General features: G+C 35.4%; 2 protein-coding genes across 6 annotated transcripts in view; both read left to right on the top strand.

The window, feature by feature from the left end:
• LOC106029956 (translation initiation factor IF-2) overlaps window positions 1-14,586 on the top strand; it is a 146,570-nt gene extending 131,984 nt beyond the window's left edge. Inside the window, exons 3-5 of one of the 5 annotated variants that reach the window (XM_066999547.1) lie at window positions 379-467; window positions 1,703-1,750; window positions 2,179-6,805. In XM_066999547.1, coding sequence (XP_066855648.1) covers window positions 379-467; window positions 1,703-1,750; window positions 2,179-2,203 — 162 coding nt within the window. In that variant the 3' untranslated portion in view covers window positions 2,204-6,805. Of the gene's footprint in view, window positions 1-378; window positions 468-1,702; window positions 6,806-14,480 lie in introns of those variants that run through there. The other 4 variants (XM_066999549.1, XM_066999546.1, XM_066999550.1 and 1 more) reach the window with 4 other exon arrangements.
• B3GALT1 (beta-1,3-galactosyltransferase 1) overlaps window positions 13,227-24,364 on the top strand; it is a 61,212-nt gene continuing 50,074 nt past the window's right edge. Inside the window, exon 1 of the mRNA XM_066999552.1 lies at window positions 13,227-14,586. The gene's annotated coding sequence lies outside the window, so the exon portion shown is untranslated. The remainder of the gene's footprint in view (window positions 14,587-24,364) is intronic.

Genomic DNA, 24,364 nt, shown 5'->3' with positions numbered 1-24,364 from the left:
TCCTTTTATATATATATACACACATATTTTTATTAAGAGTATAGTTATACTCATATAAAAGCTCAATAAGGATGAACAAACAGCAAGGTAAAGTTTTATACAAATAAGGAGGTGCATAAAATTGAAAAATAGTAGCAACTTTGAATGATGGACTGGAAGACAATGTTAGTAAAATAGTTGCTTGAGGGTGCAGATTGGTATGAATTTCTGATATATTTCCTATACCACTGTCTCCATTTAGATGTAATAAACCATGAATTATAATTCTGTCATTTAAAAAAAAAAAAAAAAAAAAGGAGAAAACTGTTTATTCTGTATTCTGCCTAAAACTTTGGGTTTCTCTAATCATCGCTCTCTACTGATATTTAATGTTTACAGCACACTTTGTATTTATATAACGTACTTCCTCCCCCTGGTGACCTGGAGATGAATGAATCTGGCCTAGAAGATGGCAGAGGCCATATGAGGTACAAATGAACAAAGCAAATTAGTTGCTCAGACTCTCCAAGAGAATTGATTATTTTTTCCCTAAAAAATGTAACTCTGAAGTCTTTCCATCCATTCTCTGTGTCCACCAATTAATAATGAAATGTCAGATTTTAAGGAGACATGACTTGTTTTACTCACAGGGAATGGAACTTGCTAACTACGGGTCATGCTTTCTTGTCGTACTGTGGCTCATAATGAAGTAAGTGTAGGATACAGCATTATTCCTGACACATGAAACACTTTCAAGGATGAATTAGACATGCATTATGTGAATTTCTGAAAAACAAACCAGTTTGCAAACTTATCTCATGGGTCAAATTTCTATTCAGTTGGATCACAACTGACCCATACATCCATATGTCCCAGTGACAGTGCATAAAGAATTCTTCATTCACGTCTGGACACTGGAGATTAATTTAGATTAATGTAGTATTTTGGGTGTATTGTTTTATGTCCCTAAATGTTCATCTCCTTAATATAATATACAGCTGAAAAAATAAAACTTCATTCTGCCTGTATACTTATTCAATGCCTGATCTCCATCCTCTCCTACTTTGTATTAGAAGCTGAGCAAGATAGCTTAGTTGTGCTGCCATAAACACAGATCCTGTCTTAAATGGATTTGGATTAGACAAAATGTTAATTCTGACCTGAGCTGACAGCATTTATAACTAACCACACAGGTAGACAGGATCAAAGATGTTAATTAGGTGTCATAATGCAACGCTTAACGCATAATTTCACAATCAATGGACTTCAGCGAAAAGCTGGCTTAAGAAGTTCATGACTTCATTTCTACCACAACTGCTTGTGAAATTCTGTCTTAAACCATGCCACTGAGCTAATTCGGGTTAAAAATAAGTTGCCAGAAAATATTATGCTCACATACTCACCAAGTTAGCATGCCTACACCATAGTGATATGGCTCAAGCAATGTAGTTGGGAGTGCTATCTTCCATTGTGTGCGGGTATGACCAGATGGTCAGGGGTGGTTAAACCAGCCACAGCACCAGAACTTTAGCCCCTAGAGCAGGGATTTTTTTGTTTTGTTTTGGTTTGGTTTTTTTTTTGTGTTTGTTTTTGTTTGGTTGGTTTGTTTTGTTTAAAAAAAAATAACACCACCTTGTACATGCACTTCACAGAAGTTCTTGGCTTTGCATTTCCAAATTTTCAAAAATGGGCTTCACATTTTTTATTTTTTATTTTTTTTCAGGACAACTGTATTCACAATCCCCACCTTCTGCCCAAGCAGTCTATGGAGGTACTTATCTCTAAAAACTTCAAATATAATGACATTAAAGAAGATGCCCGTTTGAAAATCTAGCCTTAGAAGAACAGCACAAAAGCTGTCAATTTATTCAGGAATTCCTAACTTTTTTCTTAAAAAACACTTTCTAAGCAGAGATGTGTTTCTTAAAGACTGTAAGATGAAGACACAATCAGAGAAGAATTCTGAAAAGTGTCAGTAAGTCAATCCAATATACATCACTGTGAACCTGCAATACAGACAAAATTTTAAAATTAACAAAAGGCCTGAACTGCAGCTGGGTATATTCATGTAGGTCCCAATCATCAGCATTTTGCAAGTGACAGAAGTAAAAATGTCAGTGGAGACTTTAAGCTAATCTCTACAGCAAAGATTGTGAGAGAGATCTAAATATTACTTAAATAAGGCTTTTTCTTTTACAGGAATGAAAGAGAAAATGAAACATAATTCAACATATATCTTGCAAACTCCTACTCATCTGTGAAATATTAAGCATCATCATTTTTTTAAATAATAATACAAAAATCTTGTCACTTCAGTGCACAGGAAAGATGATGTTCTGAGGATGAAAACCAGCTGTGTATAGAATGACCTTGATGTTTGTAAAACCATTTCCCTTTGTTATAGATCTTGAAATAAAGTAGAGGTCTTATGCTAAAGAAAGTAGAGCAAAGAACTGATTTTTCCTAGCTCTGCCACTGATTCCTGCATGATCTCAGGCAAACAGACTCAGTCAAAACTTTCACAAGCAGCCACTGTGTATTCTGAGCGCTCAGCTTGAGAAACAAAGGATTAGGTTTGCAGAAGTTTTAAGAATTCATATCTTCCAATGCAGTAAATTCACTTGGTAGTTTTAAAAACTCCAGCTCTGGACAAATATTCAAGACTGGGTACTTTGAGAAGTAAAGTTCTGATCATTTCATATTAGACACCCAAACTGGTCTGTGCTTTGAGAATATAGTACTGTGCCATAGCACCATGTTGTAAAATTGAGATAACAATATCCACTCATTTCACAAGAGTATTATAAAATGGAGACATTAATGTTTGTGAACTCTGAGATATTATAGTTTCAATGGAGCCCATCACTCTTATGAGGAAATCAATAGCGGCGTATTCAGAGAAAGATTTGAATGTTGCAGCAGGGAAGGGGCCACAAACTGAATGAATCACAATTTTAAATGACATATTGGAAAACTGCCCATTAAATGAGTACTATCCATCTTATGACCTGAATGAGGCAGGCAGAGAATGAGCTGTAGAAGAATAGTGTGCTCTAACATAATTAAAGGCTGTATCATAATGCAAACTCACATTTCAGCCCAAATACTTTAAAAGTTTAGCTAAGCTCTTAGCAACAGAATGAAAACTCTTATAATGAGAAGTTCTGGAAAGCTTAAATTTAGTCTTGTTTCCTGTGTGTATTGTTCCTTGTCACATCTCACATGTTCTTATTTGCAAAGTCCCCATAAATCCAATGATACACTTGGCAACCTAACACAGGAACAATTGAAACAGCATTCCAGCGCTGGATGATCAGATCTTTCAAAAGGCTTTGTTTTATGTTGTAAGAACTTTAAGACAGAATTTCTTCTTCAAAAGAAGAGAGTTTGTTGGTTATTTTTATACAAGACAAAATTAGTAGTGTGACAAAATCTTATTTGGGTAGGATCTGTTCAAGAATTGAGTATAGTTATAATCACTCAGATTATGATCTCAGAGTTGGTGCCATTTAATTAGTATTTAAGTACATGTACTCTAGCTACATTTAATTACAATCCCAGATTCCCATCTATTATCTGACAGATGATTGCTACTATTTGGCATTCAAACAGCTTCCAAAAACTAGGAAGTGAAAAATCTAATATGAATAACAATCAGCAATACAGCATGCTGTGACACAAAACAAGCTTCTAATAAACGCTAGATCACATTAAAAAAAAAAAAAGTCACCAAATCATTATCAAAATATTAAAGCATTAAAAAAAAAAGGCTCAAAACTAAGGCTCTCTCTTCTCTCTCCAGAGGTGTCTTTTCTCTTTGTTTACATTCTGATCTGACATTTCAGACTTACATAGGTGACAAGCTTGTGTGGTGGTGCCCATGAGACCCTAATATCACAGATAAACCTGAGGAATCAGAACCTTCAGATATTTGTTTCTCAGGACAAACCTGAGCACAGCATATACTGCCATTTTATACTATATACTGCTATGCACTACACTGCACACTGTCAGGTTTTGTGATACGATAATGTTATGGGCTCCGCTGGCAATACTGAAGAATGCTATGAATTCGGCTGGTATCAAAGACAAGGACAATGATATTGAAAATTAAAAGTAACATTTCAGATGTGTTATTCTGACCCCCAATTTAATATACATATATTATTTTTTCATATTTCAATGATCTCTCCCCAGTTCCTCCAAATACTGTTTTCTTCACACTGAGACCAGTGGGAAAAAAAATTAAATAACTATGAATAATGCACAGTCCAGCCTGGTAAATGTTTTTCACATTTAAAATTGTGCTATATGTTGTTTGCTAAATACCCTTAAGAGATATTTTCTTAAGTGAAATAATAACTTGAACCATATTGTAGTAAAGTTAATTAAAATGAAAGATCAACATTCCCAGAGATAATGCTGATATATTAGGTAGTGCTCCTGCATCCTGCAGGAATATCATAGAAATATCTGCAAAAGCAACACCCTTAGCTGTCCCTCTGCCTCAAGAGACCCTCCCCATCTGTGCCACTGCAGCGTTCAGTATGTGTATTAAAATTCACCAGCTAGCTACTAGCAAACAGAATGTATATCCGCGGAGTTGCTCTTTTCATTCTCTTAGCAGGAAAAGTGCTTTTGGTCTCTCTCCTAGATTATGCTGATGATTTTCACAAAACACATGTGGGATCTTTAGGAAGTCCATTATTCTTTCAACTTTGGCTGAAATTACCAGCCAAAAATTATGGTTAAATATTTTTAAACAAACAATTTAAAGTTAAAAAGAGACAATGTGAATACATAGGACTCGTTTCTTTGAAAAGGTAGACAAAAATTGAAGGCAGAGTTCTGCTGTTGTGCATAAACATGGGGAATGAATTTGAGTAAAAACTCTAGGATCATCTCTGTAAGCACCAACAGTAATTGGGGTAGAGTGAGTGTAGTGTGGTAGAGGTTGCCAAACGGGAAATAACAGTTCGGTAGGGAAGGATGTTATATTTTCAAACTTATTAAAATGTATTATAAACAATCATAATGCACAGAAATAAACTCATTGGCAAGGGTCCTTCCATCAACCAGCACTTGCTAGTTTTAAAACCACCAGCTGCTAAACCTGGGGTAGTTTCAAAAACAAGTTTAAAAGGTAAGTGCCAAATGCCCATTACTGTGAAAAGCTGTATATTGAAAGTATACGTTCCAGACAGATTTCAGCTTTTAATGGGACCAAAGCTACTCCTGCATCTATTGAACAATGTGAAAAGCATTTATAGTGGCAGAAGGTAGGAAGATTAAATAAAGGTAGACAAATTAGTTTAGCTCATGGATTTAAACAACCAAAAGCTAAGTTGTTAACATGCAACACTAGTGCTACAATCACTGCACAGCTCAGTAATACAAAAACCTTGATTTAGCTTATGTACACAAAGGCCTTTTATTTTCACCTATCTAAACAAGTCCCTTTACTGACAGGATTACGATCCTGTGCATTAGAAGTGAATGCAAGATTAGACTGAGCTGGTTTTCATTTAGGGCATTTCCCTAATCAGTGCTGCTCCCAGAATTTTGTGTTTTAACTTAGTCATCCATTGAGTATTTTTCTATTTTACAACCTGAAAATCAGCAAGCACTGCAGTTCAATTGCAAGCCTTGCTTCACTGCAGACTTCTTTGAGCAGTTCATAACTACTACATACATCAGGGCTATAATAGCTGCAAGAAAAAAATCCACAGGATTCTACCTAACATTTTGGAAAATGAAATTAAAAAAAAGAATTCAATGATGAATATGCAAGAAGTGATCCAGTGCCCCTAAAGATCTGACTGTTACCACTTACAGGCATGTTGATTTACCTCGCTGTCGGGGATTTGTCTGTTAACTTTTTCTCACACACCACCATCTATTTTTACTGTTGACATATTTCCATTTTAAAACAATCTAGAGAGCCAGATTTACTTGTATGTCTTGCTAAATGGGAATAAAATTCAAACTGAAACGTATCAGCTATTTCTGCTGACACCTAAGGTATCCATTCCCTTCCCTGTTGTCTCCATAACTCTACTTGGATTTATAAATCCTGTAGCTTGCTTGGTGTAACAGACTATATTGCCACCAAACTTTGTGATTCTGTTAAAAATCACACAATATTTTATGAAGTGTTTGTCTTAAAATTTCGGGTCCCTCAATCAAAAGTGTTTACAAGGAAATCTTAATCTCTTCTGGTTTAAAATTAAAACTGCACTTTTAGGTTTTACAGGGCTTAAAGATTATTCTCAAAAAAAGCTCCCAAACTATAAAAAACTGCACAAATAATACACAGTGTGAATAAAACCAGAAGTGACCTGCTGAGTGTCCTAGAGCAATGAGTGGGATACACTCACATGCCAGATGGATAGGCAGCTACTAGTCAAGGCTGAGAGACCAGTCTTCAGTCCTGGTAGACCAGTTACGGACACTTGGCTGGCTGCAGTCAAGTCATAGGGAAAAAAAAAAATAACACAAATATCTAGTTGAATTTTATGAACACAGGACAATTGGGACAATTGACATACACAAACATAACATGAACATTTAAAATATATTAGCTACAGTATGAAATACGCAAACTGATTAGATCACTGAAAGCTTTGCTTTGCCAATGATCTCATAGCCCACTGTTGGTTGCTTTCTATTTTTTACCCTTGCCTTCATTTCAGAGCCAGATTTTAATCTGAGATCCATATGTAGACACATTGCTTGAAATTAGCAGTACTTTATGTGTAAAAGCAAATGTACACATCTGTAGATAATTTATTTTATATGCCATAGCTGAAAAAGTGTCTGCTTGCAATGCCTGTGTCAAGCCATCAGCACAGAGGTAGACGTAGTGAAGAGAGTAATGGTGTGTTATGCCTCATCTGCAGCTGAGAACACTGTCAATTGCCAGAAAAGGTGAAGAGGGACATGGGAAATAGAGACAGGCGATAGAAATAAAGAGACAGAAGTTTAATAGCAAGTATAACAGAGAGAAGGGTATGAAATACATCTGATACAGGTGAAAGATGTCAGTTTATTGCTTTTTATTTATAGACCCGCACAGATGTGGATATGTGCTTTGTCATATAAAAATTAAATTGATGCAGATAGCTCAAGGAGTGGAGACATGAAATCAGAATTGGTATAGAGAGAATACTAGAATGAACAAAATTACTGTGGAAAGGGATCTGTTTTTTCCTCTGGCCATTGCAATAAATACACAATGAATTCTTCTGAAGAAATATTAAATATCTTGCTAATGAGGCCTAGGGGGTCACTGTACAATGTAGGGTGCTCTGACAGGAACTAGTGATCAGCAGATAAGCCTTTGGTGAAAAATACATGAGAGACTACAGAATACATAAGAGAAGAAGTCACACCAGGCACAAGCATACCCAAAAAAAGATATCAGATGGCACTACTTTCCCACATTCTGACCCCAAAATGGAAGTACATTGTAATAGTTATGATTACCCATCTGCAAGTGCCATTTGCAGTGCCACCACCTATCAACTTCTTTGTAGAAAGAAAGTTCTGTGCATATAAATTAACAGAATCACCAGATTGAATTCTGTAAAGTTAATTATGGCACCATTACTTGTTTACATTTTTTTTCCTGTTAAATAAGCACAAGGCTTGTACAAAGATAAGGGATATATGAATTGTACTGTATGTGTAAATTTCCATTCACATGGGATATCTCGCCATAGCAATGCTTTGAAGTTAATGAACCTTCTCAGTCCATTATAGATAAAAATACCGTGTTTCCACCTTTAGTATAGAATAAATGAATTGTCAGTTTTGTAAACAACTTACAAATTTTGTTTTTGATACTGGTTCTGCAGAAACAGCAACAGTGATTTCTTTTCATACATTTCAGATGTATCATGATTGGCAGTAAACTCTGACTCTTCAAAAACTCCCCAACCATTTTTTTATTACTTTTCTTGATTTTTAAAAATGAAAACATAAGTACTTCCTTTTTCATAACACACAGAAGAGCTTATTTTTATTTCCAACATTGTGAAATAGTAATGGTTTATTACTTAGTACTTGGTAGGATGATGAGTGTTGTTTACAACTCTAAATTATTTTGAATTGTGAAAGTCTTTGATTCAGTTCCACAAAGCAGCAAAATGCTTTTTTAGTTTGGATGCATGAGAGAATATGAACTTTCTGGAAAAAAAAGACAACTCAAGAATATTTCTAATGTGAATTGTTTCAGCTGAGAAGAAGATTAAAATACATTTTTGTAAACGATAAGGAGTTATTTTAACCTGTCTTTTTTTCTTATGTTTAAGTGCATTTTCTTCTTCTTTTAATGAAAGTGCTATGGCAGAGAATTCGTGTTTTAGTTGAACACTGAACAAGAAGCAATCTAAATTATATACTCAATACAAATCTCATGCAATAATGATGAAATAAGTGTAAAATGACTGTAACCAAAGCAGATGCTTTATGAAGCAAAGTCTGCTCTAAATTCAGTATGTGTAGGCAATATCAAGAAAATGGAAATGCATTTAAAAAAGATGAAATTGTAGACTAGACTGGCCAAAAGTTTAAATAAGGTTGTAAAATATTATGATAAGCCTCTGTTTAAAATATAATTGGCTTTTGTCATTGCAGGAGGAAGCAGATAAAACCTTAGTGACAGGTGGGGGAACATAACTACAAGTGAATCTGGAGTGGAATTATGGTGCTCAGTGAATAGAAGGAGCCCAGTTCTGAGCCCCTCATCAGCAATGAGTTCTGCTGACTTCAGCACTAGCAAAGAGTAACTCAAATAATTGTGAGCTGCAGGACCAGACCTTGGTCATTATTTAATCTAAACACAATAGAGCTCAGTTTAGTAAGGATGGCATGAATTTTGCCATGAACTGCAATTTAACAAAGAGGTCAAATTGCTGCTGCTGCTGCTAACTAAAGAAGCAACCACTTAATCTCAGGCAGTGTACAGATGCTCTACTGACAACATATAATGGTCATTAAACAATAAATAGATATTTATAGTCAAATTTATCGTCCTTATTTTTTTTCATATAAACAGACACTCTAAGAAAGATTAGTTTCCTGTATTTTTCTCTCTTTTTTTTTCCTTATTTTTTTTCTTTTTTTTTCTTTTTTTTTTTTTGGCTAACGATGAGCCTGTTTTCTAAGAGAGGCATTTTGCTAAAGGTTTAAGGTTTAAAATCGGGGAAATTCCATAATTCCATTCAGCTTTGCAAAGACATAAATTTGCATAACAGGATGTAATTCAAGATCTTCTAGAGTAAAATTTCTCCTGAAATATCTCACATTTCTGAACAGAAATACCCTCAGAACAATCAACACTTGAGATTCAATTCTAAAGTTACAGAAACAGCTACAGAAAATAAGAACCACATAACGTTTTGTTCTAAAAATTTGAAAGTTTTAAGCATACTCAGTGATTTCTGATTCTTAATCAACAGCTTACCAGTGTTTAAAGTAGAGGGAGTATTGCAGTGACCAGAACTGATTCTGGTTGGTTTGCTTAAAAATATTGGTAGTGAATCTTACTGAACTACTCTGGCTTTACTAAATGTATGGCAAAATTTGAGCATTGGAAAGCCTATCCTCAGATGCAAGGTCATGCAATGACGTGTGATCCTATACTTTTACTTTTGGATGGAGTCAAGGGAATAAGGTAGCACAAATGCCTGTGAAAGATGGCTGACATGAAATAAATCATACATCTTCCTCTGCAGCAATAAATTCTTTAGCAAGCTGAATGTCTGGGGGGAATAAAAGAGGACTGAAGGAAACAAATGTGTCTTAAACAAGGTCTTCACCATTCTAATAAGCTATTTATTTACACGTGCTCCTCCAATTGCTAAATAGGAGGATATAGCATGAAAGCCATTCTGCAGAACACTATCACAAAATCAGATTCCGCATACAACTTAGCCCTTCTTATTTGTGTGCAACTACGCAGTATTCTGTATTTGTATCTATCCAAGGAAGTTTTCTATGCAAATTCAAAAAGTATCTGAGGAAAAACAATGTGATCTATTAAACTGGCAAAAAGGCTGTCACTAGTCAGAAGAAAGTTTTATCAGAAATTCAGAACTGGGTATTTATAAAATAACCTCACTCACAGGTGGTCCTATACTAACTATATACAGACTGACAAGCTGATCTGATTCTTGTTTCTACCACTAGAAATTATTAATATTCAATTGTGAGAAGTAAATATTCCAGAGAACATCTCCAGACTCACCATCCTATTCCTTCTTCACTGTTTTCAAAATCATTTTGGGTGCTGTCAACCTTTCCTGTCTTCATGGTCCTCCTCTGCCCCGTCAAAAAAGCTTGATATTGCAAGTTTTACTGTAAGTTGCCTTATTAATCACAGCAATTTTTCAAATATTTTTAAAAGACCACCCCACCCCACCCCCAGCAAAACAAACAAACAAACAAACAAAAACAGTAAATTAAAAAAAAATCAATAAGATCATTTCCAGGAAAAAAAGTGCTTGCCCAGGGACTTTTTTTTTTTTTTTGAAAGACTTTGGAATAAGAAACTGAGGTGAGAATCTCAGACATAAGAGCAGAAGTTGTTTTAACAAATGCTTTAAGTTTCTCTTTTTTAATCTACTAAGGTGCGAATCAACAAAGTGGAGTCCAAAGCAAAGACTTATTCAGAACAATTCAGCAGCAGCACATTTCTGTAAGAACTAGAAAAGAAAACATTTACAGACTACTTGATTCATCTGGGGTGTAAAGGAGAATAACTTAAAAACAAACAAAAAAAACCACTACAATATCTAATATTCTGTAATTATTTTCTAACAATAAAAGTGTTAGAGCTTTCTGACTCATGGCTAGCACAGTTCTGAAGGGAAGGATGGCTGAAACGCACACAGCATCCTCTGCGCAGCCAGTCACAGCTGGGTGAAAGCACACAAAGCTAAGGTGGGGATTCTTAACTCCCAGAGTCATCGCCTCCCCCCCCCCCCCCAAAAAAAAAAAACCTCTTCCTGGCTCATTCTTTTACCAGTTATACAAATTATATTATTGCCTTAATAATCTGCTCTATTATTTGTAGTAGTTTATAATGTTGAGATGAAAACAGACTGAGGTAACTATTTTGAAAGTTTTTCCATTATCCGGAATAATAATAATACCTACAGCTGAAACTTAATATTCTCTGTTCATATACAGAACAGAGGCTGCCATTTGGTAGATCTTAGCAGCTGAACTAATGCAGTAGAATAATTCATACATATTGCATATATATGGAGAACAGAATATATTTGTTTCAACTTGCAGCTAAAATGATGGAGTTCAACTCATTTGCAAATGATCTGTTGGCTGACAAAAACAGAGAAAGAAACAATTTCTTGGCAAGAGTCATTTCCTAAATGGCAACCTTGCTGGATACTCAGCTCCTGACAGATGCTCCAAAAGCAGTGAATATACTGGGCATTTATTCCCATTTGTATTTGTAGAGAAGATTGTGACCTTTCTTTTGACATGCATGTCCCACAGCTGTTTCACAATCATCTCATATTACGTTAATAAGCTAATATGTATGGACTCTATCTCAGAGCAAAACAATGGAACCAAAAGCACAGGGAAGATAGCTCGAGGAAGCACTGAAACTAGTGAGCCATTATTTGTATTAGGTAGAAATAAGATCAAGCACTTGCGTTTTGACCACGTTAGAGGGATTTGCTCTTTCCTGCAGCTTGTATTAGCCTTAGCACTTGGGTAAATGTCTTCGGTGCATAATAGCTGAGGACTGGCTCCTGATTTTTAACAAAGTCCTCTTCTCTGCAGTGGATTCTTTCTCTCACCACATCAGAGCAAGAAGCCCCAAATTTAGTGTTCATTGAGAGCCTTGTACAAGATTGCTCCCTTTTCTAAAAGCATTTCTCTGGGGAATTAAAAGTGATCAAGCAGTTTGAGAAAGGGCAATCTCAGTCTGGGCTGAATACAAATCAAATGTATAAACGAAGCTGCACACCACTTAGACTTACTGCTGATACTGACAGCGGTACGGCCTTTTCCCTTTCCTTGGTCGATCTTCTCTTTGAGTCTATCTTACACAGTTCAAAATAATAGTGAAGATGTTCCTGACACTATGCTCTACCAGGTTTCAATGGGCTGAAGGGCTTTATATTAGGGTAGTCTTATTAGTGGACATTACTTATAACCAGGATTTAAGAGTGTCTAGTTTGCATGTTGCAAGTTTTTTTGTTTTCAAAAGAAATGCAGTAGTAGCTACTAAACTCCAGTCCAAGTTTAATTTCCAAAGTAGTTCTATGCTTTCAAAATGATAAACGATTAAGGTATTATTCCTTTCCATCTTTAAACTACAAAAATAAAATAAAATAAAATAAATCCTCCCTTTTGACCTTAAGATTTAAAACTTTTTTAGACAGATAGCTAAAGAAAACCGTGTACTTTATCTCCTACTTGGTTAAAGGAAACACTATTTCATATTTTTTTATTCCATACTCAGACTAGAAAAGGGCAAAGCAATTGGTGGGGGAGGAGATGAAGCTCAATGATTACAGAGATAAGACATTTTGTAAGTCGTCCCAATAGAAAAAATAATAATAATAATAGCAATTGTGTTGACACTTCTGCAACTCAAAAAATTTACCAAAAAAGTGAAAACTAGTAAAAGTACTAATATTTGCATCTGCATAAGAAGAGCAGTTCTAAAAGCTGTTTTAGATCACAAATGTTTTCTAATTGAAGAAAACTCAATAATGATTTCTCTTTTACTTCAGTTATGAAACCAAGAAAACCATCTCCCTTCCCATTCATTCCATTGTGTCCCCTCTGAAAAATTTGCCTGATTTGTAGAATTTTTTTAGATGTGAGAGGAGATGCTGAGCTTTGAAAAGGTGTTGTTTATGGGTGAAGACTATAACCCAGCCACTAGCACTCACCTCAGTGCTCATCCTGAATGAGATAACATAGGGAACATAATCTACAGTCAGCTAACAAGGTTTAAAAAATAAATAAATAAAATAAATTGGGTTTTGCCACATTAAGCTCTAAATTGCATTTAACAGATTGAGGGATAAACTCTAAACAATCTTTATTCATCTGAAGACAACACACATGATTTATGTTTTATTAAAATAGTAGGGAGCCTAACGCCTAAAATGAATATTTAACTAGAAAATCATTTTGAATATTTTCTTAACATTAATATGAAAAATAAAATGAACCAGAATAAAATCTCTGACAGAGTCAATTCTAAGACATGAGTTAGACTTCTTCAGACTTTTGCCTGTGCTGCACCAAAATATACTAGCTATTCTTAGACTGCCTTTATGCAAGGAAAACATCCTGATATAAATTTAACAAGCATGAGAATAATTATGTATTCTGACCTATATTTCTTCATGTCTCAAATGTTTTGAATACAAGGGTGATTTCTTTTTGTGCTCTACAATTTTAAAAGTCCACTAATTGCAAGACATTCTAAAATAAATGTAAATTGCCTGGATGAGCACCATCCAATTTCTAATGGACAGGTGTTCATATAAAAATTCAACAGTATCAGCAACAAGCTGGCAGTTACTGGCGGGGTGGGTGCAGGGTGTTAAGAAATGATTTGGCTCGCAGCTGAACTTCCTATTTAACCGTGGGGATGATCAAATTAAGTCAAGGTCAAGTACAGGACAGAGCAGCTGTGCCATGCAGCAGATAAGGACTGCTGGTGTGTGTATATATATAGCAGATCTGGTTTGATTTTCTAATCATGTCTTGAAATCCAAGGCTGCTACAGGAAGAAAAGTGGCCTCCTTGACTCTTAGCCCGTCCCTCTGGGCTCTCCAGGTTCAGCTTCCTCCCAGGCTGCCCAAAGCCCCAATGTTACAGCAGCCTCCTTGCCTTTGCAACATCACTCCAATAAATTGCCTCTACGAGAAAAGCTTTGTAGCTTTTCAATACGTCAGAATAACCAGTGAGTCTTCCCCCCATTGAATAAGAGAGATGTTAATATCTCCCTAACAGAATAAAATGAGTGGACTGAGGAGTGAGAGTCTTGCCTGCAGGAATTTTTACTCACTGATATAGCCCATCTGGAACTCTTATTAACCACTACAAACATATTCTTTCAGAATTGAGTGGTTTGGGCTCTATAATGTTTTGGCTTCATAGTCTATGATTCTGCTGTTTCAGTAAATGAAAATAAATTGATTTATTGCACTTAATACACAGGTACCAAAAATGGTGGCTGTAATTTTTTGGTACCCATCTGTCCTCCTCTTACTCCATCTGTTTCCTTCACTCAGTGCACTGGAATCCTGCTTCTCAAAATGTAATCTAAACTCTTTGTGCAGCACAGTGTAAGTTACTTAGTTACCCAGCTGAAAGACGTTTTCAAGATAAATCATTGTCCTTGTACTCTGTAGAAGGCAACAGACATTGATTTTGTTGTTAATACGTCTGAGCAATCCTTCTTTCAACAAAATACATAACTGTCAGTAAATTTCCTCTAATTTCAGATTGTGCACTTCAAAATAATATCATAAAGACTCATCATTTTAATCAGTTATTGGTTATACCTTGAGGACTTTCCACAGACTTCCACTTGATACTGCTTTTAAAATGGTAAGTACCTATATAACTGTATGATATTATAAGCTGTTTCAGATTTTTATAGCTAATACAACAGTATGAATGCACAATATTTAATTATTTGATTGAATAGTATAGCTTTTTTTAAACGATGTTGATTGACTTTTTCATTCTTTGTTTAAGTTTAACAGTTCTTTGGCCTGATAATAAAGATTTTGATTTGCCTCTTTAAACTAAATATAAGTGTTTAAAAGAAAACAAAAGAAAGCCCCCCAGCCCCTTTGCAATCCAAGATGGAAGTTACAATATAAAGGTTGAAATTAATAGGGGGGGGGGAATTTTGCATAGCGTATTTCACCAATACAAAAGCCACTGCTAAAACCATTTTTACTATTGGATATTGTAAACAAAACACACTTCTATTTTTATCTCATCATTAAGGTAGTGTGGTAAATGAGGTCGTTCAAAGATCAGATCAAGAAAGGATTTATTTTTTTTATAAAAAATCTTGCACTTTAAACATAAGGCTCTTGGTATTCATGGTGTTTTTCTTTCCTAGAATACCTCAGTGCCTTAAGTATTTTGTTTAATGAATTTATATTTTATTATAATCATCATATTAAAAAGGCATAGTTAAGTTATATTTGCAATGACAAAAGACTTTTGACTAACGCTGAATTTACAGAGAGCACAAGAATACTAGCATACAGAATACAGTTCACAGGAACATGCATTTAAGCACTGCTTTGTGGCCAGGGTAATATTAATTCATCTCATCACTTTTTTTTTTTTTAATCCCATATGGTTTACCAAAATTTCAGTAGCATAACTTCCTATAAGGATTTTATTAAATCAGAAGCAGTTAAGTTACCTAACCTCTTGAGACACAGAAGGAGCCCTTTAAAATATAAGGTAATTTAAAAATATGAAGTGAGAACTTAAGTTGGAAATTAAATGTTTTTCCAAGATGAAAAATGGAAACAAGTGCTGGTAATGGCATTTTGTAAAGTAGAAATTTCATGTTAGAGATCCATTATAGTCATGTAGGTGAGTAAGAAAAGAGAGGATTGCAATTCTTCTAATCATTATGTGTACACTTAAATATATATAGCCCATTTCTCCTTTCTATGGAGAGAGTTTAAAGTACTTACAAATGAAAGCAGAAAAAATGAATGCCTGGTATTAATCATACAGAAAAAATCAAGTCTATGTACATCCTGTGGTCTTTTAAAAAGCAGTAATAATATACTCTTTGTATAAAAAGTTAAAGCAAGAAAACATGAGAAATGTATGTGAGAAAACATGCGTCTTTTTGACACCTGCAAGCTACTTCTCTTGGTCTGCTCTATAAATAGAAATTAATTACGGAGAGACTAAAACCACAATAATACCCTAGAAAATAAGAGAGGCTGTCTTTTTCAAATATACTGAAAAGACTGAGAGTAAATCTGCATAATACAGATACACAACCATCAGATGCATTTGAAAAGCGATTCTTTTTGCGTCTAGTCTTCCTCCTCTTTTAAGCAATGTTAAGCTTCCACTAACTTCACTGAAAGCAGAATCAGGCCCTGATGAATCCTTTCTCTAGTAGTATTTTCTGGCCCACAGAGCAAAAATATTAACTGTGAATGTCAAAACTGTACTGGCTCTAGTGAAAAAAAAAAAAAAGGAAAAGAAAAAGTATTCAGTCTTCTAAATAAAATGCCTGAGCTCTGACTTTCGAATGAAAACAGAGATCAGCAAGTCAGCTCTCATTCATGCTGCTTTCTTACTCAATCAGAAACCAGTGGCATGGGGAGTGCTTAGTAAAACAATCCATTCCTTCCTAGGAATTTGATGCAAGTTTTCTTTTAAAAAAACTTTATTCTACTCCCCTGGTTTTAAATATGGCTTCAGAAACAAGTATGATCCAAGGCTAAATTCCAAACCCCAAAGTTGACAGTGGTCAGCCGTGAGGTTGAAATTTCAAGTTCCTATGCTGAATCAGTCCTGTCAAGGTGGGTGTTACAGCTTCTCAGTTCCACAAAGTATCTCAGCGGCTGCTACCCAGTGGACAGCCTTCGGCCAGTAACATGTTCCCAGTCTCATCGCAGAAGTGCATATCACGTTGTTTCTTAGAGCAAAGAGCAGCCTGTTTATATGGTGGTGAAAAGAGGCTTGAAAAAGAAGAAACAGAAGGCAGTTTGGCCACTCAGAGCTGGAGAGTGCTATTAGAGGGACCTAAATGGAACCAAGAGTGGAAAGTTACCTTCCTGGGGAGCAAAGGGGAGGAGGTAGCTGGATGGAGCCTCAGAGCTCAGAAGAGTTAAAAAGCTGCATCCTGGATTTTGGGGAACTGAATACAATTGTGGCCTTTACTTTCAGACATCTGCTCTAAGAGAAGGGAGATCAAGAAGCCAGAAATTATTACCCTTCACAGGCAGAGTCACCCAGGAATCCGATCTGTATGATTGCAGATACTTGCAAACACTGATCCACCAGGACACAGCGCTGAGCTGCAATTCACATAGTTTTAGCACCACCACCACAACCCAGCAGTAAGAAAATCTGTCCCATTAGAACAGTGTACAATCTGACAATCTGCTACGCTGCTTTACAAAATCATCACAGGAGGAAATATCTTTACGTTTGCCTTAATCTACCATCTGTTCACACAAAAAGTCAAAATGTATGAATTTACATACGTTTTGCTGCCCAATTGCAGCCATTAACATTATTCCTTTCCCCCACCCTTCACCTTAAGAGAGACTATTCTCTGTCACTTAAGTAATGGCATATACATTTTCTGTGGAAAAAAAAAATAAATAAACCAAAGCATCTGCGTAGGTATCAGCATTGAAAAAAAAAAAAAATAATAGCATACTCTGGGGTGAAATATACAACCCAATGCTTTCTATTTGCTATTTACTGGTACCTTGAAATAAGTGCAGAATACTTGCACAAATATAGGGAGCACTCAGTGACAGCTGGAGGAAGCACTTGTAGTCTAGACTAGTCCAAGTCTGTGCCTTCACAAACATATTTCAAATCAGATAGACATCAGCCTAATTAGCATTTACACAAATTCAAATAAATTTCACATTCTTAGTCCTAACTTCCTGCTTCAGTGCAACATTTTGATCTATCCTAAAGTGAGGACAAAATGAATCATGTAAGCCTAAGTGGATGCATTGGCAGGCTAAATAAGGAATAGGCATAATTGTTTACAGCAAATGTAATTAGATCACAAGTAATGTGTTTAAACACAGGAGCAATTGTTTAATTTCCAGCTACTTGAGACTATGAGACCATTACCTGAAAATTCAGTCAATGACTTTTGGTTTACACACAGCCAGACTGCAGGATTTTAGCTTTCCATTGTTAACTGATCACAACATGTTTTTCATTCACTCTTGTTTTTAAATTTTATGGTTAATGCCAAAAATCTGCATAATACTGAAAGCTGAAAATGCAGTGTGAGATAAATGGGACTTAATAATGAAAAAACAGGGCCTAGTGCACTTTTTGGTCATTTTTCATATTTAATTAACTGCAAACTTCCACTTCTGAATTTTAATTCACTGACAAATAACTTCGTTAACACAAAATTATGATTGCCTGTGGTGTTCCACGTCCTTCCAGAAGGCCGACTTCAAAAACCTACAGACTTTGGGGGGAGAAGGTGGCAAGAAACAAATGCACAAAGCAACTGTAGCTTGCTTCCCTCAAAGCAAAATTCACCATACAAATTCAAATTGAATGTGATCTTGTAGGTGAGAAAGGAACAGGGATTACGTGAAGCAAGTTGTGGGAACAATGACTGGATGAAATACAGAGCAACGATCTACACAAATTTAAAGAAAAAAGGAAAATATTGACAGTGTGTTCATATATAGCCTTTTCAAAGAGATGGAAATCATTTGGAAGGATGAAATAGGATTTATCAATCAGCTAAAGGGATATACCTCTTTTCTCACCTCTCCCTTATGCATTATGAGTAGAACATTTTTATCCTTCTCAAATAAAGCTATGAGCAACAGTTCCGATGCCATGATCATGGCAAAAGCTGCTCAGCTATGCCTGGTTCTCTCTGTTACCGAATAACCTACTGTATCAATGTAGTGGAAGATTTCACATTTTGGTGATGTAACTTGAGATGTACAACAAATTCTCTTTTAAATTTAGTTCAGTGTAATCCCTGTAACCTCAAAACTGGATGATTGCAAGAATAAACCCACTGACAGTTGTGACAATAGAGCATTCATGAGGGCTACCTGAGGAGCTATAGTAAAATTACAGTTTATTATGCATTGATATGCATAGCCCTCTGTAGAGGACCCCAGGCTTGGCATGATGTCATTCTGCAGCTTGATAGGCAGCAAGAATAAACTGCAGTGATGTTTGGCTCTCCATAATGGCAACATCTACATTGCAAAGCAGAAAGGTGAAACTTCACTTTACTCAAGCATCGCATCTCATAGAAAAAAATACCATTTGCTTGTTTTATTTACACAAGTTTAGAGGACACTGTCATACATACAAAAAGGAGCACTGAGTGCAGTTCTGTTATATGCTACAGGAGAACAGCAGAAGAAATAGGTGAAAAGGAGCCATATACAGGCCCAGTCCCCAATTAAGTTGAGGTTACACACATCCATGATGTCATTGAAGGTACCCTGCTGATGGCCAGCCTATTACTTGCTTATTGTGCCAAAGCATTTACAGAGAAGTCACAACTGTTTGGTAGCTCATCCTCCTCCTTGCTCTTTCTCTGCTTCAGAGTATCTGAAGGAGAAAGAGTAAATAAACACAAGCCAAAACAATGTTTCTCCTCAGTCAGCAAAAATGTCTCTGCACAGATGCTGAGGAAACACTGTGCTGTGTCTCCAAGTTCCCTGTGCTCCAAGTTCCCTGCAGGACAAAAAAGCAATGTTCAAATGATCCATATAGGTTAACATTGATCTCATCCTCATAGCAGTCAGCTTTTCAAAGACAACTCAGCCATTTATAGGGAGGAAAAACAGTTTAAAAATACACACAAAACTTACAGAACCTTTTCCACATTCCAAACCCCGTGAAACAAAAAACATGAATGAAAAACCATGGGGAGGTGTGTTGAAAAAAACACACCCTTTTCAATCAGTGATATTCATGAGCTTCACTCTGAAAAATAATTATAAGATACAAAATGAAGACTTAATATGAGTGAGAATGAAAGACCTAATTCATTCAAGCCAGTAAAAAAAAGATTACTACAAAATTCTAGGAGCACCCAAATGCTCGTGTTGGACTCGGAGTCACGCACTTAAGAACTTCTGATCTCTTCCGGTCAAGCTATTGCAGCCATTTTCTTTTCTTGCATTACTCCTTTGCTTGTTCACTCGGTCCCTTCATTTCAGGCATGGTATTGCTTTTGGATGGGATAAAGTAGCTTGTATGGTGCTGTGTTTTGGAGTGGTATCCAAAACAGTGTTGATAACACACTGATGTTTTAACTATTGCTGAACAGTGCTTTCACAGCATCAAGGTCTTCTCTTTCTCATGCTGCTCCCCCCCCAGCAATTAGGCTGGGGGATGCACAAGAAAATGGGAGCTGACAGCCAGGACTGCTGACCCAAACTCGCCAAAGGCTATTCTATACCTTATGACTTCAGGCTCAGCAAAAGCTCAGGGAAAGGAGGAAGGGGAGGACCTTTGGAGTCATGGTGTTTGTCTTCTCAAGTAAACAGTAAGCATTATGATAAGCTTTCCTGGAAATGGCTAAACAACTGCCTGAAACCAATACTTAAAATACCCCGTTATTTTGATTAGTTGCAAAAATAGCAACATATATATTCGTCCTCTTTGCACCTTTTATTTTTCCTTCAGTTATTATCAGAAAGCTGAATGCATATACTAAGTGCTAGTATAAAAAGAACACAAATGTCAGGCTTTTACAAGGTCACAAAGTACTTGTGTCTACCTCTGGCAATTTAGTGCACAGAAAAAGTACCATGAATAGAAGGGGTCTGGACTGCATCATCTGCCTAATTTTATTAATATTTCATTCATGCTTCTGCTTCTATTTCATTCCTACAGACCACCTCATCTAATTAGTTTTTGGTTTACAAGGTGATTAAAATACAGTTATGTAGCCAGGAATATTTATTTTATCTGTGACTAACAAAACAAAAGGCATTCACGGGAGCAGATGACTCTTACTTTAAATCCCATACTAAGAGACATAAGCTAATCCACTACATTGATAAAACAAGATTAATATAGTTTCATATATAAAATAAAAATCCTCTAAAATAAAGTTTTGTATGCAGACCAAAGCCAAAAAAAAAAAAAAAAAATTTACATTACATAGCTCAATACAGAAATACAATGGTTAAAATTGCATATGCCTAACTAGGTCAAAACTCCCACTGACTTCCATTTGAAAATATGCATCTATATGAAATAAAGTATCATGAAAAACATTTATCTATTCCCTAACTCTATTTTGCTGTTTAAAAGACTGTTCTAGAACATCAGGAAAACACACACACAAAAAAAAAGTATGTTCTTTTCTTGAACTTATTCCATTAACAATAACTGCCATGTTAGTGAACAACAAACATTCAGGTAGTTTGAAAAACAGTTTTCTGTTAGAAGTGCATTAAAGATGTAAACTTGCATCTTGCTAATCATCAAAAGTTAAGCTCAGGGAAAGTACAATGTGTTATATTTTGCAAAATAAATAAAAAGTAGGTAACAGCCATTTATACTATTGGGATTTTCATTAAGCCAATGTAAGATCTCTGAAACGTGTCTCTGTAAATCACCTGACTCTTTTCTATAATGGCCTAATTTTGCAGAGAAGAATCGTTTGACAAGTGATTAAAATACTGAAGTGCAAAGAGGTTGAGAAAGAAGTAGCAAGTGTTGTATAATTTTGTCAATTTATTTTTTCTCCAGAAGTAAAAAAAAGTTCTTCACAAAACAAATTTCAACTTTTGAAGACTAAAATGTGCTACCAAAAATAATCTCCCTATGTTCAATGTAAAATAATAATATTTAGAGGCAAAGCAGACAAGCGGACTAAAAAACACATCTTGCACAATACCAATACAGATATCAAGGAGGAAAAAAAAAAAAAAAAAAAGGCAAGAATAAAGGAAAGATACATTTTGAAATTATTTTACTGTCACAGGAAAAAGATACAGATTTTCACCTGATACTACTGCCTCTCAAAGAACACTAATCCCATTTATCAACGAAAAATAACATTTTCCCCTTCTTCAAAAGCAATCTAGGAAATAAATCTATATACTATCTACATATATGCTATACTACACACATCCTGGACATAACTTTTTCTTAGTTAGTCTTCAAGTGGTCCTGTTTTAAAAGCTATGTAGACGTTCCTATCCAGATACCATTATGAACCAAATGACCATACTCTCACCTTCCTCTTCCTCTGTTCTAGGAAACCCCAGTGGGCGTGTCATCAGACACACGAAAACACAGTTTCTCTTTCAGCAGGCTCTTACATATTCTCCTGCACTGAAAGCACTAATGGGTTCTATAACATGAATTAATTTAGCATTGACACTATGAGGCATGGCTGCACACTCAAAGTGCCACTTTCCCCAATCACACGGTAACAGTTTGAAGATTTGTAAACATCAGAACAAGTATGAGGATTTTTAATGCAGGGTTGTATCATACCAGTGATCTTTCTCTCACTACCACATTTCTTCTGCTGCTAATACAAACTCACAACCTCACCACTTGCTTTAACATGATGTTCTAAACTTTACTTTGTTCACATACCAATAAATCCTTCCACATTTTGTTGCTTAACCTTTATTTACCTCATTATTACCTCACTTATCAATTAATACTAACTTCTAAAAATTTTCAGCCATCAAATAATATCTTAACCTGTAATTTTTATTCATAAGCATAACCTTTCTTTCACCACGTAGTTCAAAAAGCAGCAGCCAATAACTGAAATGTTAACCTCTCACTTCCATATCACGCTGATTATCACAGTGAATAAAATGAGTTTTTTCAATGATTTGAATGGATCTAATCTTTTATCTAATTAATATATTCTTCTTAAAAAGAGAAATATTGGTAAGCTTCCAGACTTTAAATCTCTACTTGAAAATTCCAGTTTCTTCATCAGAGACTTCTCTAAGAAATACTTTTGACTTATAACCAGCCAAGTGGAACAGGATGTTGCAGGACATGGCTTGCATAGCATTATACTCATCATCCAGAAACAGAACAGATTGTTCTGCAATCTTGCCCTTAATGATATTTAAGCATAGATGCCAGAGGCTGCAGACTAAACCCCAACACCCTGAATCTCATATCTTCAAAAACATCTGTTTTCCTACCTTCTCCATTTGGATAACTCTACTGAAGAACATTGATTGCACTGGTCTTAGTTTCAGAAATAGTAAGATAAAGCATACAAATACACTTGTCACAGCTAAAAGACACGCAAAAAAAAGAAAATAACATAAGGAAAGTCTTTTGTGGTATAAAAGTTTTAAATTCTGTTCTAACACTAATCTGAACAGAGGCCTAGGACTAAGCTAGACAAATTTATATAACCACAGCCCAAGGAATTTGATGAGTTTTCACAAAGGCAAGCTTATAACACTGAGTTCCTGATCAAAAAGTTTGAAGCAACTCCAGCTTTAAGCAATACAGAAGAACTTAGATTTTAGTACCCAGGGCTGGCAAAGCCTAAAGGAAATATCAGAAGTAACAATATTATAAAATTCCATTTCCACCTTGAATACAATTCTAGTGTAATCACGCAGATGAAATCAAATTTACTAAATTTCTGTATAGAAAAAAATTCTGTTTACAGAAACAAAAATTGTATGAGACAAATGTTTCAAGCAAACCCCTTTCCTCTAGTATAATAAAAAATGGATGAGAATGAATTTAAATACTTTCTCCAGCCAGGACATCATGAACCAAGGATAGCTTTTGCAGTTTTAATTAACTTCTATTTCAGTTAATACCTATTTACTTTGCACTTTATGATACAATAATATTTTTTCTATTTGTTTTTGAAATTACAGATGAGTAAATTTATGATTTTTAAGAAAGAAAACTTTAATTCTTTTATCCAGAATGATTTGCCCAAACAGAACCATTAAAAGCAGCAGCATAACATTACTCACTTTCACTCTTTTGCTAGAATGCCCCTAGGTACAGAAACAATGCTTACCAGTGATAAATGCAGTGCAAAATTCAGGGCCATGAAGAGATATATAATTCAAGTTAGAATGTTCTTGCATATATGTGGATTATCTCAATAATTAATTCACAAAAAAAAAAAAAAAAGTTTAGGACCTAGAGGGTACATTTTAAAAGCTTTATACAGGAGGTATACTCATTAATCCTATTAATGAATAATAGGATTAGTACACACACCACTGATATGTAGCTTTCAAAAAGTTCCACATTTAGATCAAGTTTAAGGAAGCTGATGAAATTAATGTATATATATGTCTCACAACCTAGTAATATGTCAACCATGATTATTCCTTTCTATTCATGTATAAGCTGCGCAACAGTACTGCTACATCTTTGTTCGAGTTACTGCTACTCAAAAGCAGTAATTCTAAGGCAGATTTTATTGTTTTGGCTGCTAACATAAGAAATGTTCCTGTCCTGCTGAATCTTGTTTTTCCTTCTCACATTGTAAAAATAGGCACCCTGATACCTCTGTAAAAGATAGTGCGCAGCATAACTGTGTCCTCTACATTAAAGAGGACACACGGGTTAATGGAATGCAGGATCAGCATTTCTCTGACAGCGTCTGCACATCTGGTTG

Source organism: Anser cygnoides, chromosome 6 (assembly GCF_040182565.1).
Source record: "Anser cygnoides isolate HZ-2024a breed goose chromosome 6, Taihu_goose_T2T_genome, whole genome shotgun sequence".
In the NCBI taxonomy this organism is placed as follows: Eukaryota; Metazoa; Chordata; class Aves; order Anseriformes; family Anatidae; genus Anser; species Anser cygnoides.
Note: the sequence above shows the minus strand (reverse complement) of the source record. Positions and strands in the feature narration are given on the sequence as shown.